The sequence below is a fragment of the Exophiala spinifera genome, assembly GCF_000836115.1.
Source record: "Exophiala spinifera strain CBS 89968 unplaced genomic scaffold supercont1.7, whole genome shotgun sequence".
NCBI classification, from domain to species: domain Eukaryota; kingdom Fungi; phylum Ascomycota; class Eurotiomycetes; order Chaetothyriales; family Herpotrichiellaceae; genus Exophiala; species Exophiala spinifera.
This window is the reverse complement of record NW_015622519.1, coordinates 2,258,275-2,275,193: the sequence shown is the minus strand read 5'-3', so window position 1 is coordinate 2,275,193 and position 16,919 is coordinate 2,258,275. Positions and strand designations below refer to the sequence as shown.

Below are 16,919 nucleotides of genomic sequence, written 5' to 3'. Positions count from 1 at the left end.
TCCCGAACATTGAGTTTGCCTCCAGTCCCGACGATCGCGTGCCCTGAGTCCCTTTCTGGAGTTGTGCTCGCCGTGAGGTAGACGGACAGCTCTGATTGATTGCCGATTTTGGCCATTGGCCTCTGTTCAAATGACAACCGCCGATATTGAACAAGACTGGTCGTTGCCGACGAAACTTCCGAGGGTTTGCTGGCGATATGCCACTATGGGTCTAGAGTTACGAGACAGGCTTCTTCAGACTACTGTTGGCAACCCTTGGGCAGATGTTCAGTCTCTGACATGGACAGAAAATACTCGATGGCGAATAATCTCAAATCCATGCCTGAGCGCTGCTGGTATAAATATCTGGCTCACACAGAAGGGAACTCCTACTCCTGACGGCTCAAGTAGCTTCAATACTGTAAATCAGTGCTTATTGCCCACAAGCTGGATTGGGTCCAACATTATCATCCTCTTATGAAATCAAGTGGGCCACAGCAGAATTTTGTGGAGGTCTAGCGCGTCTAGTCAGACTTAAGGGACAAGATTTCTTGGTGCGCAGACAATACTGAAGCTGCTGAAAGAATGGCGTCAAGGAGCATGCATTCGTTCCGTGAACGATATTGACTACTGCTGCCGAAGTATGCTATTGGCGAGAGGTGATTTGGGAATGGTCTGCGGTTAGCTTTGAACTAGACTTCTGTAGTACCGTGGACGCCAGAAAACTTGGAGGGGAGGTTCGGTTGAGTCGTACTTGCTTGAGTGCAGACTCGAGTGGGATCCATATTGAGCTCGACATACCGTGATTGAAGAAGGATGGTAAACCGGCCCGAAGAACGCAACTGATGAGCTGCGACAACGGCGGGAAGACCTGCTAACAGTCGGACTCCGCCCACACGCGAGGAAGCTGCGAGGAGTTTCAAGTCCCGGTGCCGACCGTATGGCCCTATTCGATACGATTGATGCCAGAGAGTGTCATCTGCTAACATTACTTGGCCAAAGTGCCGGCGAGGCTCTCAAGGCGACACTGAGCCTTGTAACACAAGTACGTACTCAGCCATAGACGGATGCGATGACACTGAATTGATTCCCTCGGCCTGCTCGAAACTTTTGATGCAGAACTCACCCGAATCAGGTACATCGCTAGTATTGTTTTGGCTTATACCCCGGATGGCCAGCGACCACATTCATGAAAATCTTGCTTGAGTTTTAGGGCCAATTTACCTTGGTATGCTTCGCTTGTCGGCGTGTCAGACCAGCTCTTGAGACAATGACCGAGGTTGTCTCAGTGGGCGGCTTTCTGCAGTTTCGGCTCTTCAATATGGGACAAGCGCAGGTAATGGGCATAACCACAGCGATTCCTGAAGCTGAGTACCACAGAAGTCTATGGCCCCAATACATAATTGGTCACTTGGGGCTTTCAGCGTTGCACGCATGAGAGTGAATCATCTGTGTGGGATGGCACTGGATTTGATCTCCGATCTCCACTGCTTCAGGTTTCGGTGCCCAAATCGTGGCACCACCACGCGACAATTTATTGACCGTAAACGGCTAAGAAAAGCCATCACTCAGGGTGTGACCTTTCGCTTCGAAATAGGGACAGCAGTTGGCCAGATATAAGTTTTGCCTCGGACGATACGGGGCCTGGTTGGTTGCAATTCGCCAAACACGTTCCAGCACCTCGCTTCCACCATCCAGACTTGGAAACGCTCGCTCGGAGCTTGACAGGGTTTGTTTTCCTTATCTTCGGCCTCATTTGCCCCTGTTACTTTGTTATCACCAGCTATCAGTGACTTCTGCTTTGCCCAGACATTACGTGGTCAGCCGCATACTCTGTAATGAATCTAATAATTATAAGATGGAGACTGTCGCCTTGAAGTTGTCAAGATCTTTCTTCTCGGACCTTTTCGAAAGCTTGTAGGCATTACAAGCCTTTTCTAAGAATTGCTAAGCCTCGGTCGTCGCCCCACATTGTTCTCTGAGCCCAGTGCGCAGTGGAGTCGGATTAAGATACCCAGCGCCTGGACAGCAGTCAGCAAGCAACGACAACAGCGAATCTCTCCTCATGGCCGACACAGAGGCCACAGGCACCGTGGCTCGCAGCCTGTCCAAAGATGAGGGCAGGTTGCGAGAATTGGGATACAAGCAGGAACTCAAGCGGGATTGGACCCTCATGCACAATTTTGGAGTGTCTTTCAGCATTATCTCTGTCATTACTGGTATCACCACGCTCTTCGAGTATGGTTTGACCACGGGAGGTCCAGCTGTCATGTCGTCAGGCTGGTGAGTCTTGTCCTCGCAGGTTGAATCCAGTCCCCATCCCGTATCTCGATTCCGAAGGGCGGAAGAACTCTAGGTGGCTAGAATATGGCAACTTTATCCGAGAACGCGGTTTGCTGATCCTCTATTATCGTCTTAGGCTTGTTGTCAGCTTCTTCACCGCGTTCGTCGGTCTCGGAATGGCAGAGATTGTCAGTGCTATACCGTCTGCTGGTGGTCCATACTTCTGGGCTGCAATCCTGGCACCGAAGAAATGGGCACCCTTTGCCTCTTGGGTGACAGGTATGGCGCTCCATGATGACGATCCACGATGTTGTTTCTAACTGGTACCAGGCTGGTTCAATCTATTGGGACAGGTCGCAGTGACAACGGGTATCACATTTGGTTGTGCCGGACTCATCTCGACCCTTGCAACGGTCAATGGATACGAAGCATCCGCCGGGAAGACATTGGGCATATACGCCGCTCTGCTCTGCTCCCATGGCCTGGTCAACTCCTTCGGCGTACATATCCTGCGCTATCTCAACAACGCTTCAATCGTCCTACATTCGCTCGGCGTATTCTCCTTCGCAGTTGCTGTTGTAGCCAAAGCTCCACATCACCAATCAGCCCATTTCGTCTTCGCAAAGTTCTACGATGGAACTGGTGATCCAGGTTGGTCAGTGAGGGCTTCGCCAGAATATGTTGCTTGTATCGGCATCTTGATGTCACAGTAAGTGATGCAAACCAAGCGGCACCACCTTTGATTTGCGCTAACCCACACAGATATACCATCACTGGCTTCGATGCAAGGTAAGCAATTTTTCCTCTACCCACTTACTGGGAAAGGCTGACTGACGTTTTTCAAGTGCTCACCTCTCGGAAGAAACACAAAATGCGTCTTGGTCAGCCCCATGGGGTGTTCTGATGAGTATTGGCTGCTCTGCAGTTTTCGGGTGGTTTCTCCTCCTCTGTCTCCTCTTCAGTATCCAGGACTTCGATCATACGGTGGATTCGGACTATGGTCAACCGGTGCTGCAGATTCTAGTGGACATTTTCGGCAAAAATGGCGCTATTGTCCTCTTTACTCTCGTCATTGTCTGCGTCTGGCATTGTGGCTTGTTCAGCCTGACGTCGAATTCGCGCATGATGTTCAGTTTCGCTCGAGACGGTGGAATCCCACATTTCTTCCACAATGTCGATGCCCGCTTCAAGAGTCCCATCCGCACGATTTGGCTCGCTGCCTTCCTTGCATTTCTCCTCGCCATTCCGAGCGTCGGGTCCTCGGTGGCATTTGCGGCTGCCACGTCGATTGCGACCATTGGTCTCTACATTTCCTACGGCCTTCCAATTTTGATCGGCATGGTCAACCCTCAAGGCTTTATCCACGGTCCTTTCAACCTGAGATGGTTCTCGCGTCCAGTCGCCTTGATTGCTTGCGGATGGATCGCCTTCATCACCATCATCTTCTGTCTTCCAGAACTGAACCCTGTGGATAGTCAGACTCTGAACTATACGCCTGTGGCAGTTGGTATTATCGGTTTCTGGTGCCTTGCCAGTTGGTTCCTTTGTGAGTTATCTCCTCTTTGGAATGTTTCGTTCATCATTCTTTGTGCCGCAAGTCACACTCTTCTGACTCTGAATCATGATTAGGGGCGCACAAATGGTTCAAAGGTCCCATTCGCCAGATCGAGGCAGAAGTCTCCGGCATTAATGTTGATGATCCTGCTGCAATGGCGGAGGCCGAGCGAGAAGGCAGGATCCCTGAGATCGAAGCGTTGGAAAGCAACAAGGAGGCGAGTATGCTCGCCGCGATGAAGCATAACTACAATTGAAAGACAGTAACCTGTTGTTTGTCTCTTCCGTAATAGTACGGCGTTGTCGCCCCCAATATACACTCTTTGCTTCTCAAGACAACGACACTGTCCTCGATGTTTAGAGACGGCGGAGAAGAGTTGATCGCAACATGATGATGAGACACGGCGATTGTCGTTTTAAAGCAGGTGTTCCCTCAGAATAACGGAGCTCAGAGATGTGTGGGAGTCAGGCATCCTGCTGCGCGCCACTGCGACCGACCTCGTACCCACTAACCGCATTAGGATTTCGATGGGTGGGTGGGTGGCCTTACACAAACTTCTTACGTCCTCATCCATTCCCTCAGCTTTGAACTCTGGGATTCACAAACGACTGGACAGATACCCTGAGAAAGTACGGATATAAAGCTAGGCAAGGCTTGCCAGGGTCTCGACGCCTCCTTTCTCGTACTGTAACCTTTTTTCAAATTTCAGCTAGAACCCCGTTAAGCGCCGTCCTGGCCAAGGTAGCTAGCCAACTGTTTGCTCCAGCCTGAGCACTCGGCCCCCATAATCCTGCCCACGTCCGCCCCTGTCTAGTGCTAATTCACCAACACCTGAGAAATATACGAGTGCAGATACGAAGACAAGCGCTCTATGATGTGACACTTCTAGGCAGCCGAATTCAAATCTTCCGCTTACCTGCTCAACACGTCTACGTCGTCGAGGGCAGTGAGCGCAAATGGAGGGCCTGAAACAGGGAATGTGTGGAAAAGTACAGAGAGGGAGTCAAAAGTCGGCTTGATCCGTTCTCAAAACTCTCTATTTCGAAGCACGGTCGAACGAGGCAAGATGATCCGGATCGGAACTGAGAAAGTGAGAACTGGCTGCGCAACTTGCAAGTAGGTACCGCGACCCCCTCGTTACACTTTGACATACTGCTGCTCCACGCCGCTGAATGGCTGTTGATGCGGTTGAATTGAACTTCGTGGCATTGTTTACCATGTGGCCTCCATTCAAGAACTGACCCGTTGACTGGAACCAGACGGCGCAGGGTAAAATGCGATGAAGGGCGTCCTCACTGTGCGCGATGCATAAAGGCCGGACGTGCATGCGAAGGATACACCTCGAGTCCCGGGCGGCCTGGTCCTGGCGAGGCATTCAAATTTGTAGTCTATACACCCACTCAAGGGCAACTCCTCTCGACCGACCCTGATCTTGACTGGTCCGAACGCCGTTCGCTTGCCTTCTTCCAAGACCGCACTGCACTCGAGCTATCGGGATCATTTCAAAATGACTTCTGGTTGTCCACAATCCTACCATTCGCCCAGCGAGATGCGGCAGTCCGTCATGCACTGGTCGCCCTCAGTAGTATGCACGAGCATTATGCGGGGATAGATCACTATGTACCTCCAAGCGGCCTTGATTTTGCACTAGACCATTACGGCAAGGCTATACGAGAGCTGGTACGGCTCAACAACCAAAAGTACTGGGAGGATGGCTTCGACTGTGCATTGGTCGCGTGTGCCTTGTTCTCCTCGTTCGAATCTCTCCAAGGCCACTATCATACCGCTTGCACGCACGCGATCTCTGGCATGAAGATGCTTGCCGAACATCAACGTCAGAACCACGACCTCTCTAGCCCCGAATCGGCACCGGTGGCCAATTGCCGTGGCGAACTGATGCGCTTCTTTTCAACCATGAAATTCCAGATGCTTGAGATTGGGGACACAAATTTTGGTGGAGCTCGGCCACCTATGGTCTGGGGGCCGCCATCTATGCCTGAGCGGTTCGCCTCGTACGAAGAGGCCTTGCTTCACATGGAAGGGCTGTTAGCGGAGCTTGGCGACTATGCCTTTCGACTGGATGAGCTTGCTCAAACCGGGCCTGTCTCAGAGGAGATGGCGAATAGGTTCAAGCTCGAGTTCATGCCCATCAAGGATCATGCAATGAGATGGATGGCGGTTTTCGACGCACTGGGTACTGAGCAGCGGCAGATTTCAAGATCGAGTACGACAGCCGAATCAAATTCTTCCAGCGAACGGGGATCCTCCATAAGAGGGGATACTTGGACCCTGCCGCCAGCCGCATCATTGCTCAGCGCCTTCCGGTCATTGCTTACTGGATTCGTACAACGCCTAGAAGTCAACGATGAGACGATCATGGACGAATATGCACCCGATCTGGAACGCTGTCTGGAGTTGTGCGAAGCATTCATCAAGCAAACATCTCACCTTGTAACGCCGGTCCCTAGTCCAACACCCAGTCCTGGCAAACTAGCCTCGCAGAGTCCGAAGGTTGCGCGGCCATCTTATTCTTTGACCCTGGGCGTGGTGCCGGCGTTGTTTCTAATCGCTACCAGCGGATCGAATATGTCGACTCGAGCACGCGCAATTCGCCTCCTCAGATGCTGCCATCGGCGCGAGGGGTTTTGGGATTCAGGTATCGCCGCAGAGCTTGCGGAGCGGGTCTGTCAGATTCAAGCCGTGGTCAATCAGAAATACGGCCAATCGATGCCTATCGGCTGCAAGGTGCTGGATGTCAGCTTCCTACCTGATAGAAATTGCATGGTTCGGTATAGGCTGAGGAAGCTTCGTCCTCAGGGAGACGAAGATCATATACAGGGGGAATATGAGACGCTGGACGAAAATAAGATATATTATGAGAGCTTGGAATGGGATGGGCTAAGGACGTGGAAAAATTAGGTCGTGAATTGTTGGGTGTGCACTCTTTTTTGATCCATGAGAAGAACTGTGGTGATATGTGTCGCACTGATACATATGGATAGTCTCCCGGTATGTTCAAGCGCGTTGACAGCTCACCACTACCTGTCTCGGTGCTGTGAGTGGACTCCACGGAGGTCAGATGTGACGATTGAAATGATCCTCGTAAAATTAACATTTGGTGCGCCACGTCCGGCTCGTATGCGCTAACCCAAAATGGCCCTTACAAAAATATACGATGCAAGGTCGAAGCTCTCGAGGCCGAAAGTCGTTCTTGTTCAACAGAGACGCCGGCACCAGGGCCGCAAAGTGCTTCTCGTACTTTCTAACCTCATCCCGTCTCTGATACCCACGCTGGGTCCTGACACCACCCTGCATAGCCTCGTCATGACGCGGTACACGGGCTTTTGAACCACACGGTTTCACTGAATATCTCGTCCACCTACGTGGGCCAACCCAGGCAGCCATTTATAGCTAGATTCATGGCTAGAGTATCCCAAGGTGGGCTGGCACGGTAGGTGAGAAGGACCACGCGGTGAAAATGGACATATATTCTGCTACGATCGCCACGGTCTCTCCCCTCGATCTCTCTCATGCGAGACACCCGAACGATTTCAACGACCCCTTCATTGATTATATAGCTGGGCAACACCTCTCTCACAGACGACAATACACACGCTGTGGTACGCATCGCGTCCGAAGGTATTCGTTTTGCTTTGGATTCCATCTCCAGTCCATACTCTCATCCTCGCACACTTCACTTTCCAGACCCATTTGTATCGATCTCCCCTTGTATCCTTTATCCCTTCCAGCACGCCTCACGTCCACAAGAACAACAAATATACGCGGTGCCCGATATCTCCACCATGCCTTCCGTCGTATGTCACGCCGGAATAAGCGACGACTACTACTACTCCTACTGCCCGTCGCTGGGGGCATCGGTGCTCTTCGCCGTTCTCTTCGGGCTCAGCACGACCGTCCACGTCCTCCAAGCGATCCACTACCGCAAAGCCTTCGCCACGGTCCTGATCATGGGCGCCGCGTGGGAAACAGGAGGGTACATTGTGCGCGTGCTGTCCATCTACCACCAGCTCAACGGGACGCTCTACACGGTGCAGATGCTTCTCATCCTGCTCGCGCCGCTGTGGATCAACGCGTACATCTACATGCTGCTGGGGAGGATGATCCACTTCTTCCTCCGGACCGATAGCGTGTTTAGGATCCCCTCACGCCGCATCACGCGCATGTTTGTGCTCTTCGACATCACCGCGTTTCTCATCCAAGCGGTCGGCGGCGTCATGACCACTCCGGACGCGAGCGCCCAGACCCAAAGGCTCGGGATGGACATCTACATGGCGGGCGTGGGCGTGCAACTCGCCTTCCTCGCGACCTTTACCTCTTTGGCCGTGAGGTTTCAGTTGAACTTGAAGAAACAGGAACGACAATCATCGTCACGACTGTTTCAAAGAAGAGATGACGATGACGAAGCTGGTATCATTCTGGACGAAGGGCAGAACGCCCTGACAGACCTGCGAGCAGACGATGCCGCGACGTACCCTTCTCCGGAGCTGGCAAGGAGACCCCTCCTCGTCACCCTGTACGCCGTCATGGCACTCGTCATCGTGCGCAACGCCTACCGCCTCGCCGAGTTCTCGACCGGCGCCACCAGCCCGGCCGTCACGCACGAGTGGTTCGGCTACGTCTTCGACGCACTCCCCATGTTCGCCGCGAGCGTGATTCTGAACGTCTGGAACCCGGGCAAGATCCTACAGGGCCCGAGGAGCGGTTTCGCCGAACAAGACAAAGAGCGAAAGCGGGCGAAGAAGGCGAGAAAGGTGGCCAGGAAGGAAGCGAAAAAGGAAGCGAAACGGATGCGTGAGAATGAAAAGTAAAGACAGAAAGACACACACACACAAGACACGCAAGATTCAAGACTCAAGACTCAAGACTCAAAAACAAGGCATCCCGAGAAAAGGAGAAAGGCGACCCACAAGAAGCTAAAGCGATGGTGATGATTTCGGATACGCGCGTGTCCTTGCACCAACACGAACACAAATACCACCACCACCACCAGCAGCAGAGCCCATAGATAGATGGGACCAGTGACTAGCGACCACCACCGCCGGTTATCCATTAGACGTGTCAAATTTTGCTTTAGCTAGATACCTAACTTATGAATACTTCCTCATTTACGGACTTCAGACTCCAGACTACCGTATTACCTCAATAGACAAGGCTTTGGTAATCTCAGACAATCTACCAGAGTCGATAGACTGATACATGATACATTGATGATTGTCCGCCTTGGACAAGAGTTTGGTATATACTCCAAGGAAAGGACAACTACTTTGTAGCGATAAATATCTCTGGACACCCGATAAATACGTACACAAATTAAGACTCAATCTAAAAGTACGCATTAACCAATTCATGGCTCATTAACATAGACATTATACCTGTGGAGGTAGGGACTGATTTATCTCGCTGGCTGGCTAACTGAGAACAAAGCCTCATATCAAACAAGACAACTATCTTCCAGCATACCTGCCAAGGTTCCTGAGAACGACTGGCTACCTAGGACCGAACCAAAATCGGATGGGATCCAAGCCAAGTGTGCCTTGAGCTGCACCCTCGAGAGCCATTTCGCGGAATTGCTTGTTGAAACCACCAACGATAGGCGGCAATTCCGGTTTCAAACATTCTGCACACTCCCTCCAAGCACTACATTTCACGCTGTCCCGCGATAAATACCAGCTTCTTTCGTCTTCGTTGTCCTTGTATCCTGGAAGACTCTTACACATGGCATCGTGCCACTTACCCAACGCGCGAGCGTAGGTATCGTACAGCCCAACACCCGGACGAGAAGGAGGGTTGACTCTGACGTGCGTGTTTGCCGGTTCTGTGGACGAGGTTCGTTCCAGGCGCTTCTTCATTGCCCTGAAAAGTCCACCATGCTCTCGGATTCGTTTGGGCTTTTTCTCGCCAGTGATTCGGCTCATGGCTTTGCGTAGTCTGCGTGCTCTGCACCAAGGCAAGATACACTGGAGTCTACGCACACCACTAGCACCGCCATCAGGAAGACCTGGAGACTTCAAGCCAAGGTCTTGGTCAGTAACAGTTCCTAAATCTCGGAATATGAAAATACCTTGTTATTCGATTCCCTCATTGCCTCATCCGAACTGATGCTTGGGGATGGTTTATCGTCGACTTTAGCGTTGGACTCCGAAGGCGAGCTTGCATGCTTTCTGCTATCATATCCGGCCAACCACGCAAGGGGTTGAAGATGGCCAGGATCGTTGCAGTCCCTGGCCACTTTGGGAAGTCTTGGAAGTTTCGGGAAGAAATATTGATGAGATGCACTTTCAGGTTTGGTACGTATTGTAATGCAGTATTCCTCCTGCACTGTGCGCCTTGTTTTTGCTTCGAGCCTCAAGACAGAGGCAGGCAGCAGAGGCTTCTTGAATTCGAAGGCCGGCCGATGATTGCCTCCGTCCATGTTCTTGATCTCGTTGTGTACGCTCGTTACATTGCTCAAATTCCGGGTGTCTGATCTGGTGTTTACCATCGACAAAATCCGAGGAGGTGTTACGATTTCGGGATGTGAGGACCTATTTTGACAGGCTTGATTCATGGTTCCGTAAACAAGTGCGGTGGGGTTGGTCACAATATGGTACACCAATACGGCGACACGAGTGACCGAAGAAAGTTGGGCAACGTCGGTAGAAGAAAGCAGTGGATACCAAATCAGCAATAAAGTTGAGTGCAGATCGATCATCAGAGCAGAAAGAGCACATATCGCGCAAACCACCGAACAGGAATAAAATAAACGTGGTAATAGAGCTGACAATAGCGAGGAATAAGTCGAAAGAGGTGGTGTGTTCGACATGGCGGTCACCGGCAACGCAGTAAGAGAACGCCGTAGTTTAGTTGGCCAGGAAGGACATGATGATCATCGCTCTGAACGGGCAACCACGGCCGTGGATGTCAAGACCAGCATGGACACAACCTCCAGCAGGGCCTGGATGCCACTAGGAATGTGCCCATTCAGTGTTGTAATGATGTCGATGTGTTCCAGTGAAGTCGTGGAAGAAGACAATATTTCTCTGAGACTGCTATTTACCGAGTACCGAGTATTCTGGGCCTTTCGAATCTCCCGCACAAACCTGACTTCGTATTAGGTACCAAACAAAACGCCTCGCTGTCCGCATAATCAAATATAATGCCGCCCGTGGATACAGTGCTCAGAATACACTTATATAGTTGCCTATGCGTTCTTTTTGGTTCTGAGCGATGCACTCAGCAATCCAGGTGATATTGCGGATTTCCTGTAAAAATGTTAGTTCTGACAATTCTCAGATACATTGACAACGAACCTGTTCTCTCAGCTTAACCCAAGCATATATGACGGCGTGGGTGAACTGTCTTGTGAAGACCATCTTGGACAGTTCCATTTCCTTTTGGTAGAACATATCCTCCAGCGACTTCGAGTCGCCTCCCATGCCTCCAGACATGTTGCCTCCACCAGTCCCACCCTGGTTGAAGCCAACTTCGTCAAAGAATCTTTTGTAATCACCCACCCCGCTCACGGCAAGACCAACACCCTCCAGGTCATCTGCCCTGGAGAGCATCAACATTCCCTCAGGATACAACTTGCCGAATTCAGGATAGAGCTTCTTGCGTTGATCTTTGGTCAGCTCTGTGCCGAAGGAGTTGATAGTGATATTGATGGCTCGTCGGTCTGCCTCGAATTCAAGGATATCCGACATAATCTCGCCAGTAGGCGTCATGGCCAGCTCAGGGTCAGTATTGACGAAGTTGTAAAAGTCTTCCAGGTAGTTCTTGTAAAGCGTGTTTCTGACAATTTCGATGTTGAGCTCGTCCAAGTCCTGGTGGCTGAGACTTCCTTTGAAATAGGGAGCCAGGGGGGTCTCGATAAGAACAGAGTTGTACAATTCTTCAATATTGGTCGCCACGCAAAGGACAGGCATCGTCTCAAACCAACCCAGTGGGTGACATCGCTCTAGAAGTTCTTTCGTGTCTCTCTCGTGAAGTGTGCCAGTGATGAGGAGCGCTACGTTGTCAATCATGTAAGAGTATGTGAGGTATTCCATGAACTTGGATAACGATCCCGTCGCCTGACCTTGCAGGTATCTGAAATCTGCGACAAGCTTCTCTGTGGCTTTGGCTGCGAGGGCAGATGTGGAGGGGTTTGGAGGTAGGGACGAGAGCGTTTCGCCATAAGCTGGGCCGAGTTGTGTCTTGACATCGTCAATGGTATCACATTGCGTGAGCTACTAGAGGTCAATATCGTCAACCGAGAAACATGTCGAACAACATACATTGCTGTAGTTAGTCGTTGTCAGCAGCGCATTTCGATATCCGCGCACGACTCCTTCGAGATAACCACCATTGACATTGAACAATAGCCCTGCAATGCTGCGTTAGTGGCCTAGGTGTATGATATGGTTGAGGAGAGGGTGGACAGACCCTCCATCTTGAAGTAACTGTCGACTTGCGGGATTCACCTTGGGAGGCTGGGGGCTTAGCAACGGCTCGGACACTGTCGACAAGATATTGGCAAGCTGTACCCTGAGATACCAGGCAGGCGAATGAAGCATCTGTCTGTCCCGATGCTGTAGCTGCGCCCGCCCGGCAAACCTGCTCTGTTTGTTTTCTTGGCGAAAAGTGGATCCAGAAAAAAGCAGCTCAAGGTTCACGATTTTTTGGAGAGAAAGAAGAGAAAGTTCGCTCGCAAGTCCATCTTCTTGTGCATCCTTCCACCCGTACCATTTGCGCAAAAGGCGCACTACATCGACGATGACTCTCCTCATTCTCACCGAAACCGCCGCTGGCTACGCCTTGCTCAAGGCCAAGGACAAGAAATTACTCAAACGCGATGATCTCGCTTCCGACTTGAACGGTGTTGAGAGTGTAACCTCTGAACTCAAGCTGAAGGAGTTTCAGAAGTTCGACAGTGCTGCTGCGGCTTTAGAGGAGGCAGCGGCCCTTGTGGAAGGAAAAGTCACACCCAAGCTGTCATCGCTGCTCGACTCTCTTAAGGATGAGAAAAAGATCTCTCTGGCCGTGGCAGACCCCAAATTGGGTAATGCTATTGGAAAGCTGCCAGGCCTCGACATCAAAGCCGTCGCCGACTCGACGACCGCCGACCTCTATCGAGCCATTCGAGAACACCTGCCCTCTCTGATCCCCGGCCTCATGCCCGAAGATGTCAAGACAATGTCCCTGGGTCTTTCGCACTCTCTCGCTCGTCACAAGTTGAAGTTTTCTCCGGACAAGATTGATGTCATGATCGTGCAAGCAATTGGGCTGTTGGATGATCTTGATAAAGAGTTGAACACATATGCCATGCGGGTCAAGGAGTGGTATGGCTGGCATTTCCCGGAAATGGCCAAGATCTTGAACGACAACCTTGCTTACGCAAAGGTCGTACTGAAAATGGGAATGCGAACGAACTGGGAGAAGGCTGATTTGGCAGAAATCTTACCCGAAGAGATCGAAGCTGCCGTCAAGGCTGCCGCAGATAGGTCCATGGGTACTGAGATCACGGAGGAGGATCTTGAGAACATTCAAAGCCTTGCTGAACAAGTGGTACAATTCACGGAATACCGAACGCAATTAGCAAGCTACCTGACGGCTCGCATGACCGCCATTGCTCCCAATCTCACAACCCTTGTCGGTGAACTGGTTGGCGCACGACTCATTGCACATGCCGGAAGCCTTCTCAATCTGTCCAAGAGCCCTGCCAGCACCTTACAGATTCTTGGTGCCGAGAAGGCTCTTTTTAGGGCCCTGAAAACCAAACACGATACCCCCAAATATGGTCTCATCTATCACGCCTCCCTGATTGGACAAGCTTCTGGCAAGAACAAGGGTAAAATGGCCCGAGTTTTGGCCGCCAAAGCTGCACTTGGTCTCAGAGTCGATGCCCTCCAAGATTGGGGCGAGGACGAGGCGAATATCCCCGAAGACGAAAAAGCTCAACTCGGAATCGAAGCTCGTGCGAACCTCGAGCGCAAGTTGGCTGCCATGGAAGGCAAGCCCATCAAGTCAAGAGGTGTTGCGATCGGCCCCAATGGTGTGCCGGGCACGTCACAGCCTCAGAAATGGGAAATTAAAGAGGCCCGGAAGTACAATCCTGATGCTGATGGTCTTGCTGGCGACGAGGCACCCGCCAAACAAAGCAAGAAGGAGAAGAAGCTCATACAGGAACTGACCTCGGATACAGTAATGGGCGATGGTGATCTCAGCGACGAATCTGAGTCTCAACCTGATGAACCTATCGATGCTGCTGAAGCGTCCGCCATCAACGGTGTAGATGGAAAGAAGAGTGCTAAGAAAGCGGAGAAAGAAAGACGGCACGCTGAAAAGGCAGCTCGCAAAGCAGCCAAGAAGGAGAAGAAGGAAGGTAAGGGCGAGAGCGATGAGACCAAGATCGAGACGCTAGCTGCCTTATGTGGCCTGAGTGTCGAAAGATATAAGCGAAAGCTCGAAAGAGGAGAGATCGAGTTCCAAGAGGATGGCAAGCCCGTGGCCATCTCGAAGAAGGACATCAAGAAGGCCAAAAAGGCTGCAGAAAAACAATCCGCCGCCGCAGCAAATGGCGAAGTCGATGGATCCAAGAAGCGGAAGCGCTCAGAGGAAGAAAGTGAGCCGACCAAGTCGGACAAGAAGAAGAAGAGGAAAGACAAGTCATGATTGACTCTGCTCCTTTTATCTTTGTTTCTTTCTTTTCCTGAGTTTCTGGCATTTTCGACTGCAAGGCGTCCGGGCTGGAGTCATAAGGCGAATGGAACAAGAGTCACGAGAAAATGTATGTACTACAAGGGTCGGTAGCTGGCATCATTAAACTGTCATGCAGTTCAAAAGATAATCCCAAGTGACTTCCGAATGATATTGTGTGAAGCACTAGTTAAGAGTGGTTCTTTTCGACCCCCGGTGATGCCTTGATGTATTGATGTCTCGTACCTCTGTATGCTTTTAACCGTGAGTCGTTGGGCAAGCGGTACGTATGTCGATCTCACCGCCCCCAGCCGCCCCCCATATTCGCCGGCAGAATAATTTTCTGGAAAACACTCCGCAGTTCATAATGATCCCGAGTTCAGTCTTCCAGCAAGCAGTGTGATGTATTGAGGACGATGGCGCATACGAGACTTGGTTCGTATCTTGCAATCGTGTCTATCCAGATCCCTTGACATCGGTGTTGTTGCGATTCCTGCAGACTCTAGCACCTTACAAGCACAGCCGGTGCACCTTCGGCACCCTCAAGATGAAGGTCAGTCTGCGCAGGCATATCCTCGCTTTTCCCTCTCAACCTCGAGTCTTAACACGGCTTTCAATAGGTTCTCGATCCTCAAGCCGCCCTTTTCACGACCGCGGAAGTCTACCATTTCTTGGCCAGCAACCCACCCCGACCACAACAGAAGCAGACAGGGTCTTACCCGTCAGTGAACACAAAAGGATATCAGCAAGTTCGAGATGATGTATGAGCACGTAGGCGCAGTGGCTCGAGAAAATTGACTGACCATGACTCTTCAGTTTGATCATTACATATCGACTACGAGTCCGTACATCAAGGACTACCCTGCGCCCGAGACCTTCGTCAAGGCAGTTGTACCGAAACTGAAGGCGTTTGGCTTGACCAAGACCGAGATTTTCAACCTGATCAATCTAGGGGTTGGCCTGTCTACCGCCCAATCTACACAAAAGTCCGTCGAGAATTCCGATGGCATGGATGTTGACGGCGACGGGGCCGGAGAAGATGCCCCAGAAGAACCCGACTATCGACAGATGTTGTCGCTGATCGTGGAAGAGTTGGATGACAGATTCTCGGGCGACGAAGGGGAATCCAAGATCCAGAAGATATTCGACACCATGCGCAGCGAATATGAGCGGGCCAAGAAGGGCAAACCCGCCAAAGGGACAAAGGCCAAGGTGAATGGCACAAAATCGAAATGAAAGCCGACGAAGGCACACGAGTATGCTGCTTGGAGGCGCTAGAACGTCCCTGCCTGCTGCCGTCTGATGAGACCGCTGTCTGTTGCACGACTCAGGGTCAATGCCATAAACAGACAACATGTTGAATCCCATGGAATCCAGCTACGGCGACGCAAAGGGCTGTCACTCCATCTAGACAACGAACAACGGAAAGGCCGTTTAACCTGACTCAATTGAGTTGTGCACGATTGAGCGGGAGGACGAGGCATCCAAATGGGATCTCTCACGGAGCTTAGAGCCATGCTCATAGAAGTTCTATCATAACCCCGGGGATGGTACAGGGTCATCTTGGCAAGAGAGGGCATCAAGTTTTGAATAGGCAGGTCGTGGGCGAGAAACAGGAGCGACCAAACACTGGCCTCAGACCTGGGAACGAGATTGGACGGTGCATGGACTAGCTAATTCCTTCGCCCCCAAGCACACCAAGCCCCTTCACTTTTGTGAATACGAGGTCAGAGCAGAATCACCTGGGGGCCAAATCGTACCAAGGTCTCTTGGAAGGCCAGCACAGAAGCCGAGAGCGGCCACGAACACATTTTCAAGAGGTGTCAAACCGGGTGATGCGATCCCGTTAGAACAGGGTCGGTATCATTTACAGGTATCTGTGAACCGTCCGAATTATAGTGCATGCAACTTCTCAGTATTTCTCACTGTCCTTAAGCTTTTCACTGTTTCTGGGACAAATGCAACGTCCTTCGCGTTGACAGCGTACAGTCCATAGGTTCCTAGGAAGTCAATGGCTACGGTCGTGAAGTACAGTATAGTCACAAAGAATTACTATACAAGAGAAACCATCGGGCACTAGCAGGAGATTGCAGGGACGGGGCCTGCATTCAGACTACTTAGGGTACCAAGGTAGGTATGGTCTCTGGTCTGTTGTCTATCGGGACTGCCTAGTAGACCGACCTTTCCCAAATTCGCTTGACTTTGGCGATGAACCTTTTCCAGCTCAAATTTGTAGATGAGTGACCAGTCAACAAAGCGCTGTCGTCAGCCGCGGTATGGTCGTTGTTTGGGCTCGTGTCATGCTTTGCCTGGTTCATCGCCGTGACCTCGTGTTGAAATCGATCCAGGTTGTCAACGGTGGGCGCGATGTGAACGTTGATGGTCCCAGGATACGCCATGGTGGATTTAAATAATGGGGGAAACA

At 51.3% G+C, this 16,919-nt stretch overlaps 7 protein-coding genes across 7 annotated transcripts; 5 read left to right on the top strand and 2 right to left on the bottom strand.

Annotated features, from left to right (window-relative positions):
• Window positions 1-2,044: 2,044 nt before the first annotated feature.
• Window positions 2,045-4,073, top strand: PV08_09822 (uncharacterized protein; the record flags this gene model as incomplete). Its single annotated transcript, XM_016384138.1, has 6 exons — window positions 2,045-2,262; window positions 2,399-2,541; window positions 2,593-2,971; window positions 3,025-3,051; window positions 3,108-3,808; window positions 3,892-4,073. The coding sequence occupies 6 exons, from the start codon at window positions 2,045-2,047 to the stop codon at window positions 4,071-4,073; spliced, it is 1,650 nt and encodes a 549-aa protein (XP_016232761.1).
• A 1,048-nt stretch (window positions 4,074-5,121) lies between these two features.
• PV08_09821 (uncharacterized protein) lies at window positions 5,122-6,736 on the top strand (the record flags this gene model as incomplete). The annotated part of the gene is made up of 2 exons (XM_016384137.1): window positions 5,122-5,200; window positions 5,223-6,736. 2 exons carry the CDS (start codon window positions 5,122-5,124, stop codon window positions 6,734-6,736), a joined length of 1,593 nt encoding a protein of 530 aa, XP_016232760.1.
• Window positions 6,737-7,620: 884 nt separating this feature from the next.
• On the top strand, window positions 7,621-8,646 carry PV08_09820 (uncharacterized protein; the record flags this gene model as incomplete). Its single annotated transcript, XM_016384136.1, has 1 exon — window positions 7,621-8,646. The coding sequence occupies one exon, from the start codon at window positions 7,621-7,623 to the stop codon at window positions 8,644-8,646; it is 1,026 nt and encodes a 341-aa protein (XP_016232759.1).
• A 678-nt stretch (window positions 8,647-9,324) lies between these two features.
• On the bottom strand, window positions 9,325-9,753 carry PV08_09819 (uncharacterized protein; the record flags this gene model as incomplete). The annotated part of the gene is made up of 1 exon (XM_016384135.1): window positions 9,325-9,753. One exon carries the CDS (start codon window positions 9,751-9,753, stop codon window positions 9,325-9,327), a length of 429 nt encoding a protein of 142 aa, XP_016232758.1.
• Window positions 9,754-10,995: 1,242 nt separating this feature from the next.
• PV08_09818 (V-type proton ATPase subunit D) lies at window positions 10,996-12,248 on the bottom strand (the record flags this gene model as incomplete). Its single annotated transcript, XM_016384134.1, has 4 exons — window positions 10,996-11,079; window positions 11,128-12,045; window positions 12,094-12,182; window positions 12,242-12,248. The coding sequence occupies 4 exons, from the start codon at window positions 12,246-12,248 to the stop codon at window positions 10,996-10,998; spliced, it is 1,098 nt and encodes a 365-aa protein (XP_016232757.1).
• A 323-nt stretch (window positions 12,249-12,571) lies between these two features.
• On the top strand, window positions 12,572-14,470 carry PV08_09817 (nucleolar protein 58; the record flags this gene model as incomplete). Its single annotated transcript, XM_016384133.1, has 1 exon — window positions 12,572-14,470. One exon carries the CDS (start codon window positions 12,572-12,574, stop codon window positions 14,468-14,470), a length of 1,899 nt encoding a protein of 632 aa, XP_016232756.1.
• Window positions 14,471-15,041: 571 nt separating this feature from the next.
• On the top strand, window positions 15,042-15,730 carry PV08_09816 (uncharacterized protein; the record flags this gene model as incomplete). Its single annotated transcript, XM_016384132.1, has 3 exons — window positions 15,042-15,047; window positions 15,115-15,255; window positions 15,311-15,730. The coding sequence occupies 3 exons, from the start codon at window positions 15,042-15,044 to the stop codon at window positions 15,728-15,730; spliced, it is 567 nt and encodes a 188-aa protein (XP_016232755.1).
• Between the last annotated feature and the right edge of the window lie 1,189 nt (window positions 15,731-16,919).